Consider the following 20673-nt stretch of genomic DNA (forward strand, 5'->3'; position numbering starts at 1 on the left):
GCTGGCTGCTCTGCATGCTGCAGCCTCCCCTTCAACATGGCTCTCACCCAGGCCCTGCCCAAGGAAAGCCACTCAATCACACTAGTTAAAACTAAGTCAGATTTTATTATTTTCCATAGACCACATCATTTAATAATAAAAAAAATAAAAATAAAAATTGAACAAAAGGAAAAGGTGGATATAAAGTGGAACCGGTGGGCAGGAGGCATGGGCTGCAGGACCAAAGAGACTGGGAACTGCAGGGGCCCTGGGACTCAGGAGGAGATGCTGATTCAGCTCATAGGTGACCCAGTCCTGGCCCCGGCTGTTCCCAAAAGGGGGGTGCAAGTACCAAAGGAGGTGGTGAGCAGGATGGAGGAAAAACGAGAGAGAGGTTTGGGGCTCCTGGCTGTTCCCCAGCTCTGGGCCAACCACCTCCCTCCCTAACATAGCTCCTCCCTCTCACAGACTTAATGGGAAATGAGAGGGAGGAGAGGGCTAAGTCCCAAGAGATAGATTACGGGGGTAGGGTGGGAAGATGCCCACTGCTCCATTTGGTATGTGGGGACAGGTGGCAGCCAGACTTCAGCACTGGGCAAATGGTGTGAAAGACCCCTGGTTCCAGGGTGGTGGAGATTGTACCTATCCCTCTGTGGCCTTGAAGCCCCCTGGGGCAGGGTGGCCAGTGCCTGCAGCTCTCCCTAGTGTTCTCCCGGCTACCGGCTAGCGGCGCCCACCCCGGTCCCGCACAGGCGTGCTCCGACTCCGGCTCCTGCTGTGGCGCTTGGTGTCTCTGCGGTCCCTCTCCCTGCCTCGTTCCCGGTCCCTGTCCCTCTCCCGATCTCGATCTCCCCTGTCCCGCTCCCTGTCCCTCTCTCTCTCCCTGTCCCTCTCCCGGCTGTGCTCTCGCCGCTTCTCTCGCTCCAGCTGTCGGGTCCGTTCCCGCTCCGCCTCCTTCTCCCGCTCCTTCTGCTCTTCTTCTTCTTGCTCCTTTCGCCGCTTCTCCCGCTCCTTGGCCCGTTCAGCGCGCTCTGCCTCCTTCTGAACAATCTGTAGCAGGCAGGGAAGGCAGAGAACAGGTACCTCAGTCCTGCTCACATGAGTCTCACCTGGTCTCCCTGCACCTGGACCCTGCACTCTTAGCTCGGGACCACTGTCAGCCTTCCTGCTATGCAGGAAGGGGCAGGGCCTCAGCAGTCACATCTGTCCTCTTCTCAGAGCCCCAAGCCCTCCTCCCAGTCTTCATCTTTTATGCCCACGGCAGGTAGTGGCACCATCCATGCCTGGCCTCTGGTATTTCCTAAGCTAACTCGATGTGAACAAATCTCTATTCTCTCTAGTGGAGTAGCATAAACCTACAATTCCCAAAAGGCCCATCACAAAGAAACGGAGATTTAAAAAGCTAAAACCCCTAGAAATTAGAAAGAGAAACAGCTGAGTTTATTAAACACAGATTTCTCAGCTAACTAAAATCAACTTCCAAGAAGCACGGTTGGCACCACCAGCTTCCTGGGACACACACAGAGTTCCGATCTCGTGTCTACCTCTATCCTTTATGGGTCTGGCTTCTCTATGGCCCACTCAATCAACTGGGTCTTAAAACTGCCTCTTTCTGTGATGCTTAGCTTCTGCCTTATTATTCTAAGCCAATACCTGGGCCTATTCACTCTCGTAGTCACATGACTCTCCCCTTGCTCACTCCCAAGCCTTGATGTAGCTTGGCAGGTGGTTCCTCCTGAGCTTGAGAGTGCCCCTCAAGGCAGGAAGGCGTGTGCTCACCTGGCTGTCAGTCAGTGGGAGCCAATAGATGCAGGGAGCTGCCTTGGTCTTACGGAAAAGGTCGTCCAGCAGCTTGGCAGGTGGTTCCTCCTGAGCTTTCTCTGAGGTGGAAGAAAGTGAGTCAGACTTGATGCATATGACTCTGTGCCCCGTCCCACCTGGGTCCCTTTCCCACCTACTACTGAGTATGTGTGCCCCCCATAGCGAAGTACCTTTCTTCTCACTCTTCTTTTCTTTAGACTTTGCGCGTTCCTTGCGGCGGCGGTCACGGGACCGTGATCGGGAACGGGGCCCTTCTCGAACTTTGTCCCGATCCCATTCGCGCTCTGATCGCGTTCGCTCCCGCCGCTCCATCTCCCGTTCCCGCTCTGCCCACTGTTCCCGCACCGCCCGCTCCTGCTCCCGCTGCTCTGCCCTGGGGTGCTGTGGTGGCTGGGCTGGGGGCGGGGGCGGGGGGTGCAGCGGCCGTGGTACCCCCTGCTCCTCTGTCTTAGTTTCCGAGGGACGGTCCACCAAGAGGCCTCGGTGATAATCCAGCTGCGGGTAGAGGAGGGACAAGGATAGTCAGGATGAAGATGATATCACTCACACTGAAGGAGCCCAGGTACCAGTGAACAGACTTTGGAGCCCCATGGTTCAACTAAAGGAACCAAAGAGGAGGGAAAAGGAATCTCAGTGATGGCAGGTTTGGCCGGGATCTCAGCTGGAATCTAGCGGATAACAGCCTCCCCTGCCCCTACCCGCCTCCTTCCTTTCCCTTGGTTTCTTACCTCATCTTGCTCAGCATAGTCAGCACAGAGGAATTTGGGGTTGGACTGGGGCCATTTGACCCCATGTAGAGCTGTGCGGGTGGCAACTGCTTCCTCTACTGTCGAGTACTGACAGAGGGAGGGAGAAGGCAGAGGGTCACAACAGGCCTTCAACCCTTCCCACTTACCACAATGTCCTCAAATCTGCCCACGATGGTCACAAAAGGAAATACAGGCCACAACCTAGAGAATCAGTTTCTTCCCCTCACCGTTACAAAGCAGTGAGATTTGATCTTGTCAATCCAGAAAGCCTCTTCTACCAGAGTTCCTGTACGTCCCAACAATTCCTTCAGTTGGCCTAAAGTGAAGGGACGAACCTGCCAATGAAAGCGAAATTTCAGGGTCTTAAAGAAGGCAAGAACTATACTCATGTAGCTAGTCTGAAGATTTCCCACACCACTGTCACAGGAGTATAGCTTCCAAGTCTGGGTGAGGCCAGAGAGGTTAGGAACCCTCCATCAGGAATGTGAGAAGAGTGGTAACACTGTCTGGGACATCATGGGCCAGGCTCTCTACAAATTCTCAAGACAACCCTGCAGGGTGATACTTTTTTCTCCCCATTTTTCAGATGAGACAGGTTGTGAGGTAAAATAACTCACTCAATGAGTGAGTAACCAGCAGGTCCAGGAGTTGAACCTAAGAAACATGAGTCCAAAGCTCAGACTCTAAACCAAGCTGCACTGTGGGAAAAAAATGACTTACCAAATTGGAGATGTGGACGATGTTACTGATCTTGCCCCGGGGTGGGGAGGGCACTTGAGCAGTCCGGACTGGGTCATCAATTGTAATGGAAACTCCCGACTTCTGCTGGCTAATGGAACGTCGAGTTAAGGTATCTCCTAAAGTCACTATCAAACAGAGCACAAGAATGACTTTCAGCAGGGAGCAATGCTGGCTCTTCCACCTCCAGCAGGACTTTAAAACTCCCTACCAGTAGTCACTGTCCCATCTAAATGTGCTGAGCACCTGCGCTGTGCAAGGTACGGTCCAGGCTGATCTCCTCATTATGGAGATGCAAAAATTAAACAGATTCAAACCTAGCCCTCAAGCAGCTTGATAACTAGGAGAAGACATGTGTAAAATACTAGAACACGAGGCAGAAAATATTAAACGCTTTAAAAGAGGTCCAAATAAAGTGCTCTGGGAATTCAGGCGGCCACATGTTTCACTCATAATGCTGCACCTACCTTTCTTTACTTCATGCTCCACAGGTGGGGGCAAGGCCACCTCTACTGAGACCTGGGGAGGTACAGGGGCTTCTGCTTCAGGCTCCTTCTCTTCTTCCTCCTCTTCCCTCTGCCCATTCTCCTGGCCCTCGGAAGGCACCACCTGTAAGGTATCAGATAACAGACGGATTCTTTTTTTTTTTTTTTTTTTTTTAATTTATTATTTACTTATTTGGCTGTCCCGGGTCTTAGTTGTGGCATGTGGGATCTAGTTCCCTGACCAAGGATCAAACCCAGGCCCCCTGCATTGGGAGCGTGGAGTCTTAGCCACTGGACCACCAGGGAAGTCCCTACAGAGGGATTCTTAAACACCAAACAGGTACATTCTTTTCAGTTTCCGGTTTCTCGGGGAGAGATGGTGGTAAGTCAACCTAACATGCTTCTTCCTCTAGGGAGGAAATTTCATTATTATGTTCACCTCCACCAGATCCTGGGATTTGTAGTGCCTCAACTCTGCCATGAGGAAAACTAAGGCAGGAATTGGCAAATTTTTTCTGTACAGGGCAAGATATTAAACATTTTAGACTCTGTGAGCCATATGGTTGCAGTTACTCAACTCTGATATTATAGCACTTAAGCAGCCGGAGACAAGAGTAAATGAACTGGGCTTCCCTGGAGGTGCAGTGGTTAAGAATCTGCCTGCCAATGCCGGGACACGGGTTCGAACCCCGGTCCGGGGGATCCCACATGCCGCGGAGCAACTAAGCCCGTGTGCCACAACTACTGAGCCTGTGCTCCAGAGCCCGTGAGACGCGACTCCTGAGCCCATGTGCCACGACTACTGAAGCCCATGCACCTAGAGCCCCTGTTCTGCAGCAAGAGAAGCTGCCGCAATGAGAAGCCCGCATACCGCAACGAAGACCCAACGCAGCCAAAAATAAACAAAAAAAGAGTAAATGAACTGGGGTGGCTGTGTTCTTACAGAACTTTATTACAGGCTACAGGTTAGATCTGGTAGCCTGCTGACCCCTACCCTACAAGGGCCAACTCACCCAACCCTCTGCACAGATGGCAGACTTCCCTCCTAGGACTCTGCCTTAGCTCCTCATTCAGTTGCCCACTCTGCATCCATGGCCCCCTCCCCCAAAGTGGGGTGCAGGAGCCTTACCTGAGTGACGGTCCGGCATATTTTCAGCCCCTTGTCATGGGTCCCATCATCACCATTACGCTCTGTCTCATCCTCAGAGATTCGGGAGTCGTCAGCATGAAGATCCACAACAGCCTCCTGCCCCGCCAGGGGTTTGATGTCGGGGATGAGGCTCTGGGACACAGATACCCCCCACCCCGTTACACTGGGCCCATGTCTACTCCCACGTCATGTCTCATCCTCCCTTCCCCGGCCCCTCCCACCTCACCTTGAGTGATTCGGTGGTGATACTGATGGAGGGTTTCTTCTGTGTGGTGGCCGTGCTGGCTCCCCAACGCCGCTTCCGACTAGGCTGGCCCCCCTCTGTGTCACTGTTTCCAGCTGGCACCCCCTTGGTAGCTGCTGTCCCCAAGAAATAGGACCCCACAGTTAGATGCTCTCAGGCCCTCTGCTGGTTCACACCACAACACCCACAGAGAGCCTTCGACTGGAATTTTAGTAAAAGGTTAACTTAAGGAAACCACATTTGGGGACTGGGGAAACCATGCTTCAGAGTAAACAATAAAAGGCCTAGAGCCACTTCCTGAAAGATGAAAACTACTGATCTCTGAAGGCAACAAGGAAGAGCTAACTAGGCTGGTAAGCAATTTAAACTTTTAGTGGTAGAAAAATCTAAAGTACTGGGGAAGACAGATTGAGGATGACATGGGAATGAGAAAAACAAGACTATGTGATACTAAAATCCAAGTTAATTTAATTTTAGATCTGGTCATGCTTGAGGTTATTTTCACACTACAGATTGATATATTTAAAGTCATAAAGACCTATTATTTAAAGACCTATTTAAAGTCATAAAGACCAATGAGTTCCTCATTGGCAAAATGTTAAAGATGTTACTGTTGGAGGTGTGGGCACTCTCATTTTCTCAGACGCTTAGAATAAAGTGTAAACTGGTAAGCATTTTATCGGAATCCCTCAAACCCACTCCTCGTTCTGAGGGTTCAGACATCTGAAATAATAAAAGCAGGAGGACTAAATAAGAAATGGTAAGACATCTCACGGTGTATCTCATTAGGGTTAAGAAAGAAGTGTGACTGGGGAAAAATAACAAGGATTGTTTGTGAAGTTCTGAATTTTAAAATGAAACACTACCTACGCCCAAAAGATGTAGATTTGCTGGGTGGAGGTGGTGGGATGGCAGGGGGTGACGCAAGAATGCCACTGACAGAGAATGGGAATCTACTTCTCTATCAACTCTGATTTTTATGGTATTCCGAACCTGTATCAGGGATTTGGGGCTAGACTTACAGACAACGGAGATCTTCCTCTTGAATGATTTGGGCAGCGAGCTCTGTATAGAGAAGAAAAGGGGAAAAAAGAGAAAGAGACACACCCCACAGAGAGGGGGGAAAGAGGTTAGATGGGGCAGTCTTAGCATAGGCTCCAAAGACACAGAGAGAGAGAGACACAGAGACAGACAGAGACCAAAACAGAAGCGGCAAACGGCAAAAACGAAGCAGAATCAATGCAAGTTAGAGAAAAAAATAAAACCAAACATCACAGCAGGGAAAAGTCATCTAGTCCATACCACACCTATGTATTAGCTTAACCAGAAATAAGCTGGAAGAAGAATTTCAGTAGCCTCCCAGCCCTTTAGAAGCATTGGTCATGCCCTCTTCCACTGTCTCTACTGGTCGAGAGGATGCCAAGCCCAACAAGCTATGTCCAGAGCTGGGTCATCTGGTCCTTCTAAGGTCTTCCTTGCTAACTCGAGGAAAACACGAGGAAACAAGGAAAACCAACTTTGGGATGGCACTTTGACAACATAACCCTCCTCTTCTTCTCAGTGCCCAGCCTGACATCCACTGACATTGGCTCTGAGCGGCTTGGACAGCAGACTGTTAAGACTGCCCGGATGCCCACCACACTGTGGACGGCAGCACCAGACTCACTGGAGATGAGCCTCCTGAGCCAATTGCCAGCAGAGAGAATTTAAAGGTGTCTTTGGTAAAGACAAGTTTTTATGCAGGGCAGACTGTCCCTAGGGAGTTTCAGACTTTCTGACCACTGTACGGAGCTCTAGCAGAGCCTTTACTGTTTCTTCTCCAAACAGGGCTTATGCCTTAGGGGCTCTGCCAAGGACCAGAAACTTCCAAACTTGCTTTTGAGCAAGTCTCTGCCCCAAACACTCAGTGGGAGAAAGACTGTGGACAGAGCAAAAAGAGGAAGAGAGAGAGCAAAAAAGGGAATAGAGCATTTTAGATTTAAGTGCTTATTTCTGGAAAAACTAAGACCTACCACCCTTCTAAAGGGTAGGGCAGGAACCCTCTTGATGAAATCCCTTTTCCCCATCCACCCCCCAGCCCCGTTTGTGTCGTCTAACCAAGTCTCCTTGGTCTCCGTTAAGGGCCAGCCTGACCCCTAGCCAGGCCGCTCTCGATGGGTAAGTTAGTGAGAAAAAAAAAAAGTCTTAATTAAAACAGGAAAAACATGAACCAAATAAATAAACAAATCCAATAAAGAAATCAGAAAAAAAGATAAAGAAAAAAATTAAAATAAAAGATTAAAAAAAGAGGAGAAAGAAGAAAATAAAGAGGAAAATAAACTAGGAATATGACAAATGTTCCAGGTACCATCTCACACCTGGGATCTTCAGTTCAGCCAATCGCACCTCACTGTGTACTGTATCTAGTCAACCGCCGGTCCAATCAGAATGAGCCCTCCCTGCTAGGCGCTGTGCAATTGGTGGGGGGTTGGGTTGGCAAAAAAGGTGGGCGCACGGCGTGGTGGTCAGCACGGCACTGCCAGAGTCCTCCCAGGGGCGCAGGGGGGGCGGGAGGGAAACGTGTGGGGGGACGCTGCCCAGTTTCCATGATGTCAAGACAGTTCACTGGTGGTGGCCAGGCTCAGCGAGGGGTACGGGGGAAAGGGGGCAGAGACATCAGTCCCGGCCCTGTAGGGGCATCATCTTGCAGTCCCTGATGAGATGGCCTGTATGTAGCAGAAATGGTCCTGGCCTTTTATCGTGAGAGGCAGGACCCTATGTCCATCAGTGGCAAGCTGCAGCAACACCACCACCCAATACTTGGAATCCAGGTGATGACTCCAGAGTCCCTTTCTCCTCTGCCTGTAACTGGGGAGGGGGTCCTCTCACCGAGTGGGATCATGGAGCCTCTGTTGAAGGCAGCCTGGGGGTAGTAGGTGGATAGCCCCAGGACCTGGCACACATTCAGCAGCAAGGTCAGAATACTTTTCTTCTGAGAGTGGTGTGTGGCATCTCCTCAGGGACTCCAGCTGAGACAGCGGTTCCAGTCAGGTGGGTGGATGAGCCCCTGCCTCCAGGGATGGAGGAGAAGTTGGAGCAACCAACATATGCTGCCCTTCACCATGGACAACAGGGACCAAAGGAAAGTCCATCTGATGAGCAAGTGGTGATACATGGCTGGGCTGTCATCAGCCTTAAATCTCTGGGCTCAGACCCTAGACTTCTCTGCAGGGTTCCTAGTCGTCACAGCTTAAGCGGAGAGCCCCATTCAGTATTTTACAGCATGGCACTGTGATCACAAGCATTGACTCTTTAGGAGGTCTTGGTGCCCTAGATGGGGATCCCAACAGTCTGTAGCAAATAAGGCAACCCAGAGTCCTCAAAAGGGCAAGGGCGTGTGGGCAGGCGCCCCAGCACTGACACAAGCTCTTCTTGGGGTGTCCCAAAGAGGGAGATGATGCAAGTCCACCCCTTTCCAAATGCTTTTTGCTTTCTCAATACAAGTCTCTCCAGAACAGTGCTCTTCTTGGCCCCCTGATGTAAGCAAGGCAGGGAGGCAAAAGGGGGCCCATCACAGGATCCCATACACATGCCCCCCTCTGGCCAAGACACCTGGATAGCAGACTCGGCTGACTGGGCAGCTCAGGAGCAGCGGGTGGGTCCAGAGGAAGAGGCGGCATCAGCGATTGGCCAGTTGGGCAGGGTTATATTTTACGGGCGGATTACCGTACATGAGGTACTTGGACAAAGTTTTACGGGGAAGAAGGACCTTGTAATAAATAATATTCTGCACATCAAATCACGTTCACCGGCCCCCACCCCCGCAACACACACCAAAGAAAGGCTACACACACAACAGTCCCTCCCACCCTATTACCCTACTCCCAAACCCAGCTAATTCTTGCTCTAATTACTTTAAGAGCCAAGAAGACTTCGCTGGCTCTGATGGGGGGAGCCCCCTGAATTGGGTTCAGGACACAAGATAAGATATATGCCAAAAAAGTAAGTAAAGAGGTCACAAAAATGGGGAAGGGGCCTTTGGGATGACCCCAGGGGCTGGCTTCTAAGTAGCTACATCTCTGCAATGAGACCACTAGGGGGCAGATGAGGAACAAAAATTCCTCAGCATGGTGGTCAGCTGAGAACCATCACGGCCCACTAGATGGCGCTGATCTCCAACACACTTCTAAAAAGGAGGGAAAGCTAGAGGGGTTACCACAGGGAGAAGCTAAAGAAGGTAGCCGGTAAAGCTGAGCCTGGGTCTTAAAGGGCCATTAACTGACTTTCCCGCTGGTTACAAACTTCCCCACCTGCACTACTTCCCCAACAAGGAAAGGGGAATAAAGGAGCCCTGTTCCCATCACAAGGGGTCTCCCTTGCTAAACCAGCGAATTCTCCCTTGGCCCTATCCTGATCCAAGTCTTTGCCTAGTCCCTTCTTTAAGCTATCCCACTGTGTACGAGGGATCACCGGAGTGCTCTATTCTTTCCCCCAGGTCCACTCCTGCCCACCCACCCCAGCAGGTGGCTTGGATATTTACCTCTTTCTTCTCCTCATCCTCGGCACTGCCCTCTGGGCGATCATCATTGCTGACTTGGTCTGCAATAGGCATGGGGGGCTCTGGAACCTCATTTTCAGGTCTGTTTTCACTTGAGTCCATGGTCACTTCCTCCTTCTCCTCACTGTCAGTATGGGGAGAGGTTGGGAGGGAAGGGCAGGAAAGAACCAAGGGGAAGAGAGAGCAAGACGTTAGGTTTTGGGTCAAGGAAACCCCCATGCCTCATCACTTGGGTGGGATTGGGAGGGCTGCTTTTTAGATCAGACTAGAGACCTTGTCCCCCCAGGAAAACCAGGAAACGGTTTTCCTAGGGGAAAGAGCACAGATCACAGCAACCACATTCACTCACTGCCCAGATGGGATAAAGCTGTGATGTGTGGGGTCAGGGCTCCAATGTTCTTAGGTAATTCACCAGAGTACCCCTATATGAAGAGGAGAAACATCCCTCTCTGCAAAGTCCCTCAAAAGTAACTGTGATTTGCCTACAACCCCGTGGCCTCCCTAGACCTGGGCGCAGACACCTTTACTTAGCCAAGCTGCATGAGAATCTAAGGGAAGCCTGATTCCTTAAAAAGAGGAGAAAGAACAGCCAGGGCTGTGGCAGATGATCCCAACCTTGGGTTTAATCAACTGCTTCGTAAGTAAAAGCCTACTGACCCTCAGGGTCTGCAGACACCAGGAGTGGAGAAATGGTGGGGGTGAGGGCTGCAGGGAGAGGAAGGCTGGCGAGGGTTCAAGCTTCAACAGGGACCCCCTCTAATCCAAAAGGAAAAACAAAAACTGCCAGACAGAGTATGAAAGCTCAGAGAAGCACCAGGCCACTTTTACCTGCTCAGAGGTGTAGGAATTGTTCTTACATTCGGCCTTCGCCCAGTTTCTCCCACTCCCTTATTCCAACTTCCAAGAGATAAAGAGAGCAGGCCTCCCAGTCAGGACACACCCTCCCCTACACCACGCATCCCCCCCACAAACGCTGAACCCACTCCCCCACCCCTCTGAATCACACAAGTCAGCTCCCATTGCAGGCAACGAATCCCAGAGGTTCACTTCAGATAAACTATCTTCCCATCTTCTTTTTTCTGTCTTCATCCTGAACTTCTTAACTCTAATCTCATCCCCACTACCACCCAAACACTGAGGGGTAAAAAAATCAAATCAAGATGATCAGGGGCCTAAGTCTCAAGAGAGGAGAAAGCAAGCCTCCCCAGGCTGACCATCACCAGAAAATTCGGCATTCTCGACAGGCTGCCTGACACCCAGAGGTCAGAACAGCCTCCCCAGAGCAGGCAGGGAGGGATGCATGGGAAGAGGGGGAGGAGAAAATCGGAAATGTGCCCCCAGCTAATAGGCTCCCACAGAAACACGAGATTCAACTGCCTAAATCTAAAGAAAAGTCTTATCCAAAAAATACCTATTTCCCACACAGAGAGGGCAAGTGGGGCCAATTAGAAACCGGGCAGGAAGGACAAAGGGGGAAAGCAGAATGACTGAAGACAAATCAAAACGAAAAGACGGAATGAAAGCCACGGGGAAGAGAAGGGAGATGAGGGGAGCTAGAGTGGTGGGGAAAAGGGATACATGGAAATGTGAAGCTCTCACCCTTCTTTGCTTTCTGATAACATGATTTTTTTTCTCCCCCTGGAAGTGCTGTTTATCCCTTTCTGGAATGGAAGAAATAACAAAAACCAAACAAAAAAATCCTAAAAAATTAAAAAAAAAACCAAAACACCTTCCTTGTCCCAAGATCCCACCACATCCTCCCCAACCACCCGATCCAGAGAGAGAAAATCGAGATGCAGCAACTGGGGATCCAAAAAATGGTAAATGGAAGGGGAGATGGTGGTGGTGGTGAGGGGAGGCTAAAATAGATCTGGCTTTTAAGAGATAAGCGTTAAGTCCTCACGGCAAACCCCGAATTCAGCTGGATTGGTCTCTCTGGAGAAGGAGGAGGAAGAGGGCCAGGCTGCTGGTAGTGGCTGGCTCTATTGTATTGGCGGAGCGGCGGCGATCAGCCGGAGACATGCAGGGGAGCCATCTTGCCACTTACCCAGCAGCCCGTGTGTGCGGATGGGGGAGGGCCCTGCTGCAGCAGGGGAGGGGAAAGAAGAGAGGGAGGGCGCTGAGTGAGCAAGGCTCTTATCCTCTGGCAGGCCACAAGGAGCTCACTGCTGGCTCAAAAGGCCTGGCCTTTTTCCTTCTTTTCTCAGGTTACAACAGCTACCGAGGCCTAACCCCACAGGGAGAGGGTGCTCTCTCCTCCTCTTCCACGGGGGCGGGGGAGGGGGCTGGGTGGAGAGGACATACAAAGTTACAGCTGCTTGCTTGGAAGATTCCAGAGAATAGAAGGAAAGGAAACAGCAGAGCTGGGACTGAAAAATGATAAGAAGGAAGATAACAAAGCCAAAGTTGCAAAGAGACAGAGGGGAGGGTCACGAGCACGTTTTAAGTGCCCACCTTCCTCTGCCTGAGAAGCCAGGTATAGAACACTGAAACCAGATCAGCTGGTTCAAGGTGGGGCGGTGGGATGAGATTTGGCACTATCCAATCACTGTATGGTAACTGGCTGCTCACCACGAGCAATGACCACGTATCCTTTCTTCAGGGAGATGGAAGGAGTGGATAAGGAGAAAGTTCCCTTTTGAATTACCAGTAGAGGAGGGGAGAGGTGTCTCTGAAGAGAAGACAGACAACTTTGTTTCACAGAGTCTTTAATAAGGTCACCCTGCCCCAGGGTCTGCAGGAGCCAGAAAGGAAACGGATAAACAGGGCAAGGGGACCTTGGGTAGAAGGGCTCCAAAATGAGGGCTCTGAAGTAGATAAGAAACTGAAATGAGAGGACTGTTATTGGGGACAGGGGTGGTGGTGGTGGGGTGTGTGCCGATCTGCTGGGCAGAAAGTGGGAACTAAATGGAAATTACTAATCAGGGGCATCTTCAGAATAATATAAAATGGGAAGCTGCCTCTACCCATTCAAAAAAGCACTCAGCAGATGCTCAAAATGCCCATTTGTTGACTGCAAAGGTGCTCCTTTTGTATCCCAGTGGCAGTAAAGGTTTAACACTAAGACAAGCTTCTGTGTACTTATCCAAAAACTTAGTATTATCTCATTTATAATACCAGAGCGTTTAGTTAAAACTGAAATTTCCTCCCTGCTGCTTAAAATCTTAAACTTACATGTCAACTGCATGCTAAAGCAGTCGCGTTTATACATCAGACTAGAGTTCCTTTTCACTGAGTGGTCCCTGGCTGCTCAGTAAGGTTGAGAGCTCTGGAGTCAAACTGGCTAGGTCTCAATCCAGGCCTCAGCCCCACCCCGCACACAAGTAGCATAATATTGGGCAAGTTCCTGATCCCCTCTGTGTATCAGTTTCTTAATCTGTAAAGTAGGGGTAATAACAATACCTATCTCATCTAACAGTGTGATAAAGATTTGCTCTTAGGAGTCTGGCTTGGAAGACACCCCAAGTCAAGGTAAGGATATGCATAAAACACGTGTACGTTTAATAGGCCATTATCTCATTTGGTGACACCTAGGGAGCTTTTTTTTTTGAGCATCCTCAAAGAGTAGACTGCTCTTTCTCTGATGTAAAGGCACTAATTGGTTTGACAGGTTCTCAGCAATGCCCTCATCACTGTCTAGTACCTGCTGGTTTACTTCCCCCTCACCTCTACCCTGCAGAGTTCCTCAAGGTCAGAGACTGCATCCCTTGACCCCTAGCCTGGGGCCTAACGCAAAGAAACGCTCAGTAAATATTTCCCAATTAGGTTGTCACTGGGGGTACCAAGTGGATATTTTAGTAAATCCTTGCTGAATTAAAGGTTTTCTTCTTAGTAAGTATTTTTGGATAGAATTCCCAGACACCGTTATCCTACAGAGAAATGTTACCTTCAAACATCCTCAAATACATGTTCCCTGTCCATCAATTGTCCTAAAATACTTTCAGCTGCCAATATGCCGCTCCAAAAGTGGCGTCCCTGGAGGAAGAATCTTCTTTCAATTGGAAATTCTATCTCGTTTTTTTCAAGAATAAGAATTTTATGACGTTATTCTTAGCCTTCTTAAGACACAATGAGTTTGTGCTGTCTACTTCCCCATGATCAAACCTGTGGGACCGAAGAATTCCCAAAACTTTATTTTCATAAGAAAAAGAGGAAGCCTTGAAATTATCCCAAAATGGGACTCAATCTACTTGCAGGACTAGTCCCAAAGCCTTCTTAGCTATGTGTCAGGGCCCCACACAGCTTTTCTTTGTAGTCCCTTTGATGCAAAAGGCATCTCCTTTCCCACTATTTAAATTCTTGCACAAGTATTTCTCATACCTTTGAAAAAATAAGTGAAACTGCATAGGGATGGGGGTGGGTGATATCTACCCAAAATTGAACAGTGCACAAAGCATTTGTAGCCCAGAAGAAAAGGACAGAACTACTTACGGGCTAATAACATCAGAGTTCACATCTGAATAGGAATGAGATTCAGAAAAACTAATGGAAAGGGAAATTTCTATAGACATATATGTTTGAACTTTAGTTACTATAGAAAATTCAGAAGGAACTGAGGACCTGATGTGAAATTTAATAAGAAACAGTGAGATCTGACTACCCTTAGGCAGTGAGATTTAAACATAGAATACTCTCAGGAGCATACTAGTCCCAAGATAACCGAGGTCCGTATGGTTTTAGAGGGTGTGTCTGTCCTTAGATACCAACTTCTCAGTGAGCAAACTCTATTGATAACAATAAATTTTACTTTTTAAAAATTATGCATCATTTGGCATACTGGCACTGTAGGTCCCCTGAGGAGTATCAATTACACTGTCGTACTGGCTTAAAGGACCATTTCCTTCCTCCTACTCAGGCGAAAAGACAAATAAGCATAGTGCCAAGAGCCCAACGCTGCTATTGCCTGCAAGGTTTGTGTATACAGGAAGGTTGTATTTAGAAAAATTGGAGTTTGAATTAACTATTACTGGATGATACAGCTGCCCACACAAAGTTTTTCCTTTCCCTTTCTTTTTTTTTTCCTCTATGTTTTTTAATGTAAAAATAGAGTACCATTATTTTCTGCTGTATGAGGAAATTTTTGTTGTATCTATAAGCAGGCAGAGGACTAGATTCTGGAATGGGGCTCAAGTGAAACAGAACTGAGGGCTCACAAATTCCTGCCCCAAGAAATGAAAAAGATACCTTACCTCATAAACCTAGAATTCCTCAGGGCACAATCAGAATCACAATGGATTTAACCAAGCACAGCCAAAAAAATTTAGGCAATCTCTTCCAAGTGGTGAGAGGTCCTTGAAGTCTAATTTTTTTTTTAACACTTTACTGAATCAACAGGCCCCAGCTCTGTTTTTTTAAAACTCATATGACTTCTTGTTGAGATAGAGAGGAAAACCAAGATTAAGCTACAAATGGTCTTTTCCATTTAGCACTCACTGTTGATCCCACTTTTAAAACTGGCCAGGGCTCCAGAGATCACCAGGCTGAACACTAGCACTCTAGAAGGGTGAAAGACCAGAAGGAGTGTTGTGAATCAGTTTAGTACGGCCTCCAGAAATGTAGGCAAACTTCTCAAAGATTCATTTACCAAATCCAGTGCCAGAAGAGCCTATGGGTTTTGAGCATCTCATTTTGTTAGGCTGCTGCATAGACCATGTGGAAGGTAGGCAGAAGGAAAGCAAGTAAGAGCGATGTGTGAGAGCTACTTCTGAGCTCAGACTGCACTTCTAACCTATGGGCTGCTCCACCGAAGCTTGCCTAGGCAACAATGGACAATCTCAATATTTGCCCAAGATGCCACTTGCTATCACCATGCCAGAATCAATGTGACTAGATGAGCTCAGTCATAAATGAAGATCAAAGCCACGTTTACCTGAGGAGAAAAACTCTGTATATAACTCCAAGGTTCATTTGCCCTGGACTTGCATGCAAAAATCCATTAAATAAGGTGCTTCAAAACAGCACAAAGTGCCACTCTGTTGCCAGGATCTCAGAGACCCACAGGATTTGAGGACAAGCAAGCAGCTTTTCAGAAAATTACTTGCCTCTCAAGGTGCACAGGAGGCACTTCCTCAGGCCCAATTAGTAGCAGGTTGTCAACATCTACTTTGAAACTGCCATTACAGAAAAGACATGCTATACTCCCATGGGATAGGGGAGGGAAAGGCAGGCATTATCTCTGATTGATGGATAGGGAAGGGAAGGTGTCACCCCATTTCCTCATCGATGGTGTAGCTGGGGAATCCTGAACACCTTCCAGAATCCGCTGGTTTTTCACTTTAAGGTCCTAGAAGAAAAACCCTTTTCCAAAGGATAATGTACCCATTCCAAAATGGAAAAACAAAAACTTTTTTCAAAGGCAATAGAGTGAACTTTTAGCTTTCAAACCAAAAATGTAATGGCCACAAGATGGCAGCAGAGGCAAGAATATTAGAATAGACAGTAGCAAGGCAAAAGTTATAATAATGAGTACATAATTATTGTTAAAGTCTCAAGAAAATGAGATAATAAACCATGTCACTGCCCACCACCCCCCAAAATCAGAGGCAAAAGATAGCCTGAAGCTCTAAGAAGAATTAGATGTACATAAAGGGAAAAATCATATTGATAGTATTAGTGTTAAAATGCCATTAAAACAATCATGGAACAAAGTTAGGCCAACTGTCTACACAGGACATTCACTAAAGTAGTATAGGATTCCTGATGTCTAAAAGCTAAGCAATCTTATTTCCACAATGCTTTTCTTTTTCACTTCCCATGAGACTCTGAAGCCAGGAATTTTGGTTCAATGGCTTCTTAATTTGTAATACCTAGCTCAGAAGAATGAATGACATACATGTTCAATTACAAATTTAATTTGATGACAGTATTTTTCTAGGACTACACATAAGGAATAAAAAATTCATGTTAACTGCATAAATGGTAAAATCAATCCAAGGGTCTTAGAAGGAATAACTTCTGACTTGATATGGACTTCATATTTTGCTGTCTTGTACACTGTGGGAGATAACTAGGATAGACTGTGCTTAATAAAATGATAGCTTATAACCAGAGAAAATAAAAAAACTAAAAAACAGCACTCTCCTGTAAGGTGCTCTGCAGATCCTCAACATCCTTTATTAAACTGTGTTCCCAGGCTCACATGTGAGTTAATGTGAGTTAACTTGAGTAAATGTGAGTTAAAGACTGAGTTAAAATGCCTGAGTCAATTCCCTTACACCGTCTTGAGTTTACAAAAAGAAGCCTCTGCCGCCTCCTTCTTAAAGGAATTGACTGTTTTGGTCAGATGATTCCAGATATGGGGTTCCTTTTGCTCTCACCACCACTTTTCAGACTACCTTAAGGGTTCTGGTGGCAACTCTCAACATAGTCACTGAAGTCTAGCCTTAGTCCAGATAAAGCTCTGCCTTCACATTTTATAATGAAACTAGGACTTAGCCAAAGAACCCTAGGGAGCCAAGAACTAGCCCACAAACTGGGAGTGTTATACCCCAGTTGAGAGAGATCACTTACACAGTGTGATGAATCCTTTCTGATTCTGGCAGGTGGGAGGTCGGAGTCTCTGAGGTCTGGGGCTGTGTGGCAGCTGGCGGCTCTGCCTCTTCAGCTTCACACTTCTTTGGGCTCCCCTGTAAGGACAAACACAGCAAAACAAACATAGCAACGTACTTAAATCTGCTTGGTTCCTTTTCTATAACATGGAGTTGGTAAAAGGCAGAGCACAACATACACAGTACCAGCTCCACACATAACTCTATTTATCTTCATTATTTCATTTAAGAAAGTGGAATGGAATACTGCTTACAGAATTTCTATGCCAAAAATCATTTTATTAGAATTCTTCTTTGAGAGAACTGAGAAAAGGCTTCCTTTTGGGCAGAAAAAAGGGAGATGTTCCGAGGAAGAACTGACCTTGAGAGCCCTGAAGATGAGAACCCTGCTGCTCAGCCTCATGGAGAACTTTCATGAACCAGGGATTTGGAAATAAAAGTAGACTCTAGGGGCTTCCCTGGTGGCGCAGTGGTTGACAGTCCGCCTGCCGATGCAGGGGACGCGGCTTCGTGCCCCGGTCCGGGAGGATCCCACATGCCGCGGAGCGGCTGGGCCCATGAGCCATGGCCGCTGAGCCTGCGCGTCCGGAGTCTGTGCTCCGCAACGGGAGAGGCCACAACAGTGAGAGGCCCGCGTACCGCAAAAAAAAAAAAAAGTAGACTCTAACAGGTTTCCCAACCGTCTCCATTTCTATTGAACCTTATCCAGGCTGCACTTTCAGTTTTATAGCTAAGACAAAAGGGAAAATCATGCCTAATCCTCCGTCTCCCTCTTAGGGAAGGGGCAAAATACCCTACCCGCTCAGGCTGTAACCTCTGGGTCACATGCTTTTCAGCTGGCTCAGGTTGGCTCATACGCCTCACTCGGATAGAGGTTGAGGTGGAAGTCCTCTCCTTTGGCTCAAGGACCTGAAGCTGTGGCAATGGTGGAGTTGCAACCTCCTGACCAGAAGAGGGATCTTTGGTTTCAGTGTAGCTGGTGCTGCTGTCCCTGGAGACTCCAGGGCTCAGAGACTAAAGAAATGAAACACATTAGGCAAATTATTTTATATGCCATATGTTCAGCAGATCACTGAGCTTTCCAACTTAATACTTTAGATCTTTTTATTCAAAGATTTTATTTAAATCTTTCCCTAGGTTTATTCCTGTTTCATTTAGTGACCTCCCTGACTTCCTAGATTACTCAACAAATTGTTTATCAACTCCCAACTAGGTGCTGGGTACTGGGATACACACGTAAAAAGGCATGTCCATACCCTCAAGAAGTTTATAGTCTAGCAGAGGAAATGGGTATGGATTCAGCTTTCTTTGCAATCAAAGGGAATCAAATTGAAAAAGGACCCAACTTAGGAATCAATGAGTTGAAAGTGAGACTCCGAAATGAGAAGAAAGTAATCACTGAACTGGGGACTTAAAGGAAGCTTTTCTGCTGGAAATCATGATAGATTCTCCAGGGGTTGAAAAACACTGCAGTACAGACAGAACATCAACGCACCCAGGATTCTCCCACACTTACTTTTCTGCTGTTGCTTGACGCTGAACGGGAACGGGAACGGGACCTGGATTCTGATGTTGACCTGGAGCCCATCTTGGGTCTACCACGAGGGTTGGAATGAGTACCTGCCTGAGATACATCTCTCTGCTTGGATCTTGGAGGTGAATGAGACTGAGAGCCTGAGCTGTCAGGAGAGCGAGATCTTGATCTAGAACTGGAGGATGACGATGAGGAGGATCGGCTAGAGGATGAGTCAGCTGACCGTTTCGATCTGTGGCTTGGGACAAGAGTATGAGAAGCCCTCCTGCCTTCCTTCTGTTCCAAAGATTCCTCCGTGATCCCTTTGGCCAGTGTGAATTCCTTGATTTTTAGAGGGAGTGGTTGAGCTGATTTTTCTGATTCAGTTTCAAGACCCTTCTGGGTTGAGGATTCAGCTTGTGTGCTTTTCTGAACTAGAGGCAGGACACTCTCCTCTGGCACTTTCTCTACTGGAGATTCTACTTTGGTGTCTGCAGGGCTTGACAAAGGAGACAGACCTCCCACCAACTGCACAGTACGCTGAGACAGTAAGAGCTCCCTGGCCTCAGCATCTGTATTAGGAGGAGACAACTGAATAAGGACAGGAGGGGCTGGGCCTTCCATGGGTTCTATTTCTTCTTCACTCTGGAGTTGTGTATTAGGTGGTGGAGAAGATGCTTCCTTGGTAAGTAAAGGTGGGGGAGTCTCCTCCTCACTAGCAGTTTGCTCTGGTTGTAGCACAACAGGGGCCTTCTCCAGATCTTCAGTCAGTCGAGGAGGGGAAGGGGACTTGGATTTTTCCTCCAAGCTTTTTGAAGGTTTTACTTCTCTCTCTTCTTCCTCAAGGGGAGAAGCTGTTTTCATCTCTTTCTCCTGCTGATGTCTGGCCAGATGACTTCTTCTGGCCTCTTCCTGGGACCTTGTAACCCTCCCTCCTCTCTCTAACCCCTCCTGTTCCTGGGATCTTATAGTTTGGGATCTCTCATCCATTACCTCCTCAACTTTTACACTGGGCTTCTCTTCCCCCTCTTCTTCCTTAAACTGCTTCAGGACTGGTGCATCCCTAGATTTTTGTCCCTCATCATCGTCTTCCTCCTCTTCCTCCTCTTCTTCCTCTTCCTCGTCCTCTTCTTCTTCCTCTTCAGTTTTCAAATTTCGATCTGCTCTGAGCCTCAGATTTCTAGAAGGTGTTTCTTGATCCTCTTCCTCCTCAGCAGTCTGGCTGCACTCAGAGAGTTTAGCTGCTCTTGCCTGAAAGAAAAAATATTCAATGGTTCCAAGTATATTTGCTCACTATCAACAGAGGAGAAAAAGCATCTCACAAGACACACACATGACGAAGAAACTCAATGATATATGCTTTCAGCAACACAGAAAACAAATGCGACAAGAGACACGCGTGACTAGTATGGGCTCTTACAGGAATCAAAATAGAGTGACCAAAAAGAATACAATAATGAAACTGCTAGTACTTCATTTGTTAGCTTCAAGCTTTAGAAATAAATATAGGGCTTCCCTGATGGCGCAGTGGTTGAAAGTCCGCCTGCTGATGCAGGGGACACGGGTTCGTGCCCCGGTCCGGGAAGATCCCACATGCCGCGGAGCAGCTGGGCCCGTGAGCCATGGCCGCTGAGCCTGCGCGTCCGGAGCCTGTGCTCCGCAACAGGAGAGGCCACAGCGGTGAGAGGCCCGCATACCAAAAGAAAAAAAAAAAAAAAAAAAAAAAAAAATATATATATATATATATATATAAACTGAACATCTAGAAAGGGGGTGGGGGCGGGGCGGGACTGACCTATTATCAATAAATGTGATTATTTTGATCATCTTTGGGGTATATTTCATTTTTTCCCATTATTTCTTTTCCACTGTTGTAATTACACTATACATATACTTTTGTATACTGTTCA

At 47.8% G+C, this 20673-nt stretch overlaps 1 protein-coding gene across 7 annotated transcripts in view; it reads right to left on the reverse strand.

Moving 5' to 3' along the window:
- Positions 1–85: 85 nt before the first annotated feature.
- ACIN1 (apoptotic chromatin condensation inducer 1) overlaps positions 86–20673 on the reverse strand; it is a 33168-nt gene continuing 12580 nt past the window's right edge. For 2 of the 7 annotated variants that reach the window (XM_022553430.3, XM_022553426.3), the window contains 14 exons: positions 18767–20014; positions 18049–18264; positions 17213–17328; positions 9686–9827; positions 6189–6231; positions 5149–5282; positions 4902–5054; positions 3755–3896; positions 3270–3415; positions 2777–2884; positions 2529–2636; positions 1971–2295; positions 1759–1859; positions 86–1029 (listed from right to left, as the gene is read on the reverse strand). In XM_022553430.3, the coding sequence (XP_022409138.2) occupies positions 703–1029; positions 1759–1859; positions 1971–2295; positions 2529–2636; positions 2777–2884; positions 3270–3415; positions 3755–3896; positions 4902–5054; positions 5149–5282; positions 6189–6231; positions 9686–9827; positions 17213–17328; positions 18049–18264; positions 18767–20014 (3309 nt within the window). In that variant the 3' untranslated portion in view covers positions 86–702. Of the gene's footprint in view, positions 1030–1758; positions 1860–1970; positions 2296–2528; positions 2637–2776; positions 2885–3269; positions 3416–3754; positions 3897–4901; positions 5055–5148; positions 5283–6188; positions 6232–9685; positions 9828–11302; positions 11587–11606; positions 17191–17212; positions 17329–18048; positions 18265–18766; positions 20015–20673 lie in introns of those variants that run through there. The other 5 variants (XM_022553429.3, XM_089907434.1, XM_089907435.1 and 2 more) reach the window with 5 other exon arrangements.

This window comes from Delphinapterus leucas, chromosome 2 (assembly GCF_059928025.1).
Source record: "Delphinapterus leucas isolate spDelLeu-1000000601 "Yukka" chromosome 2, BTC_Dleu_Yukka2, whole genome shotgun sequence".
Classification (NCBI taxonomy): Eukaryota; Metazoa; Chordata; class Mammalia; order Artiodactyla; family Monodontidae; genus Delphinapterus; species Delphinapterus leucas.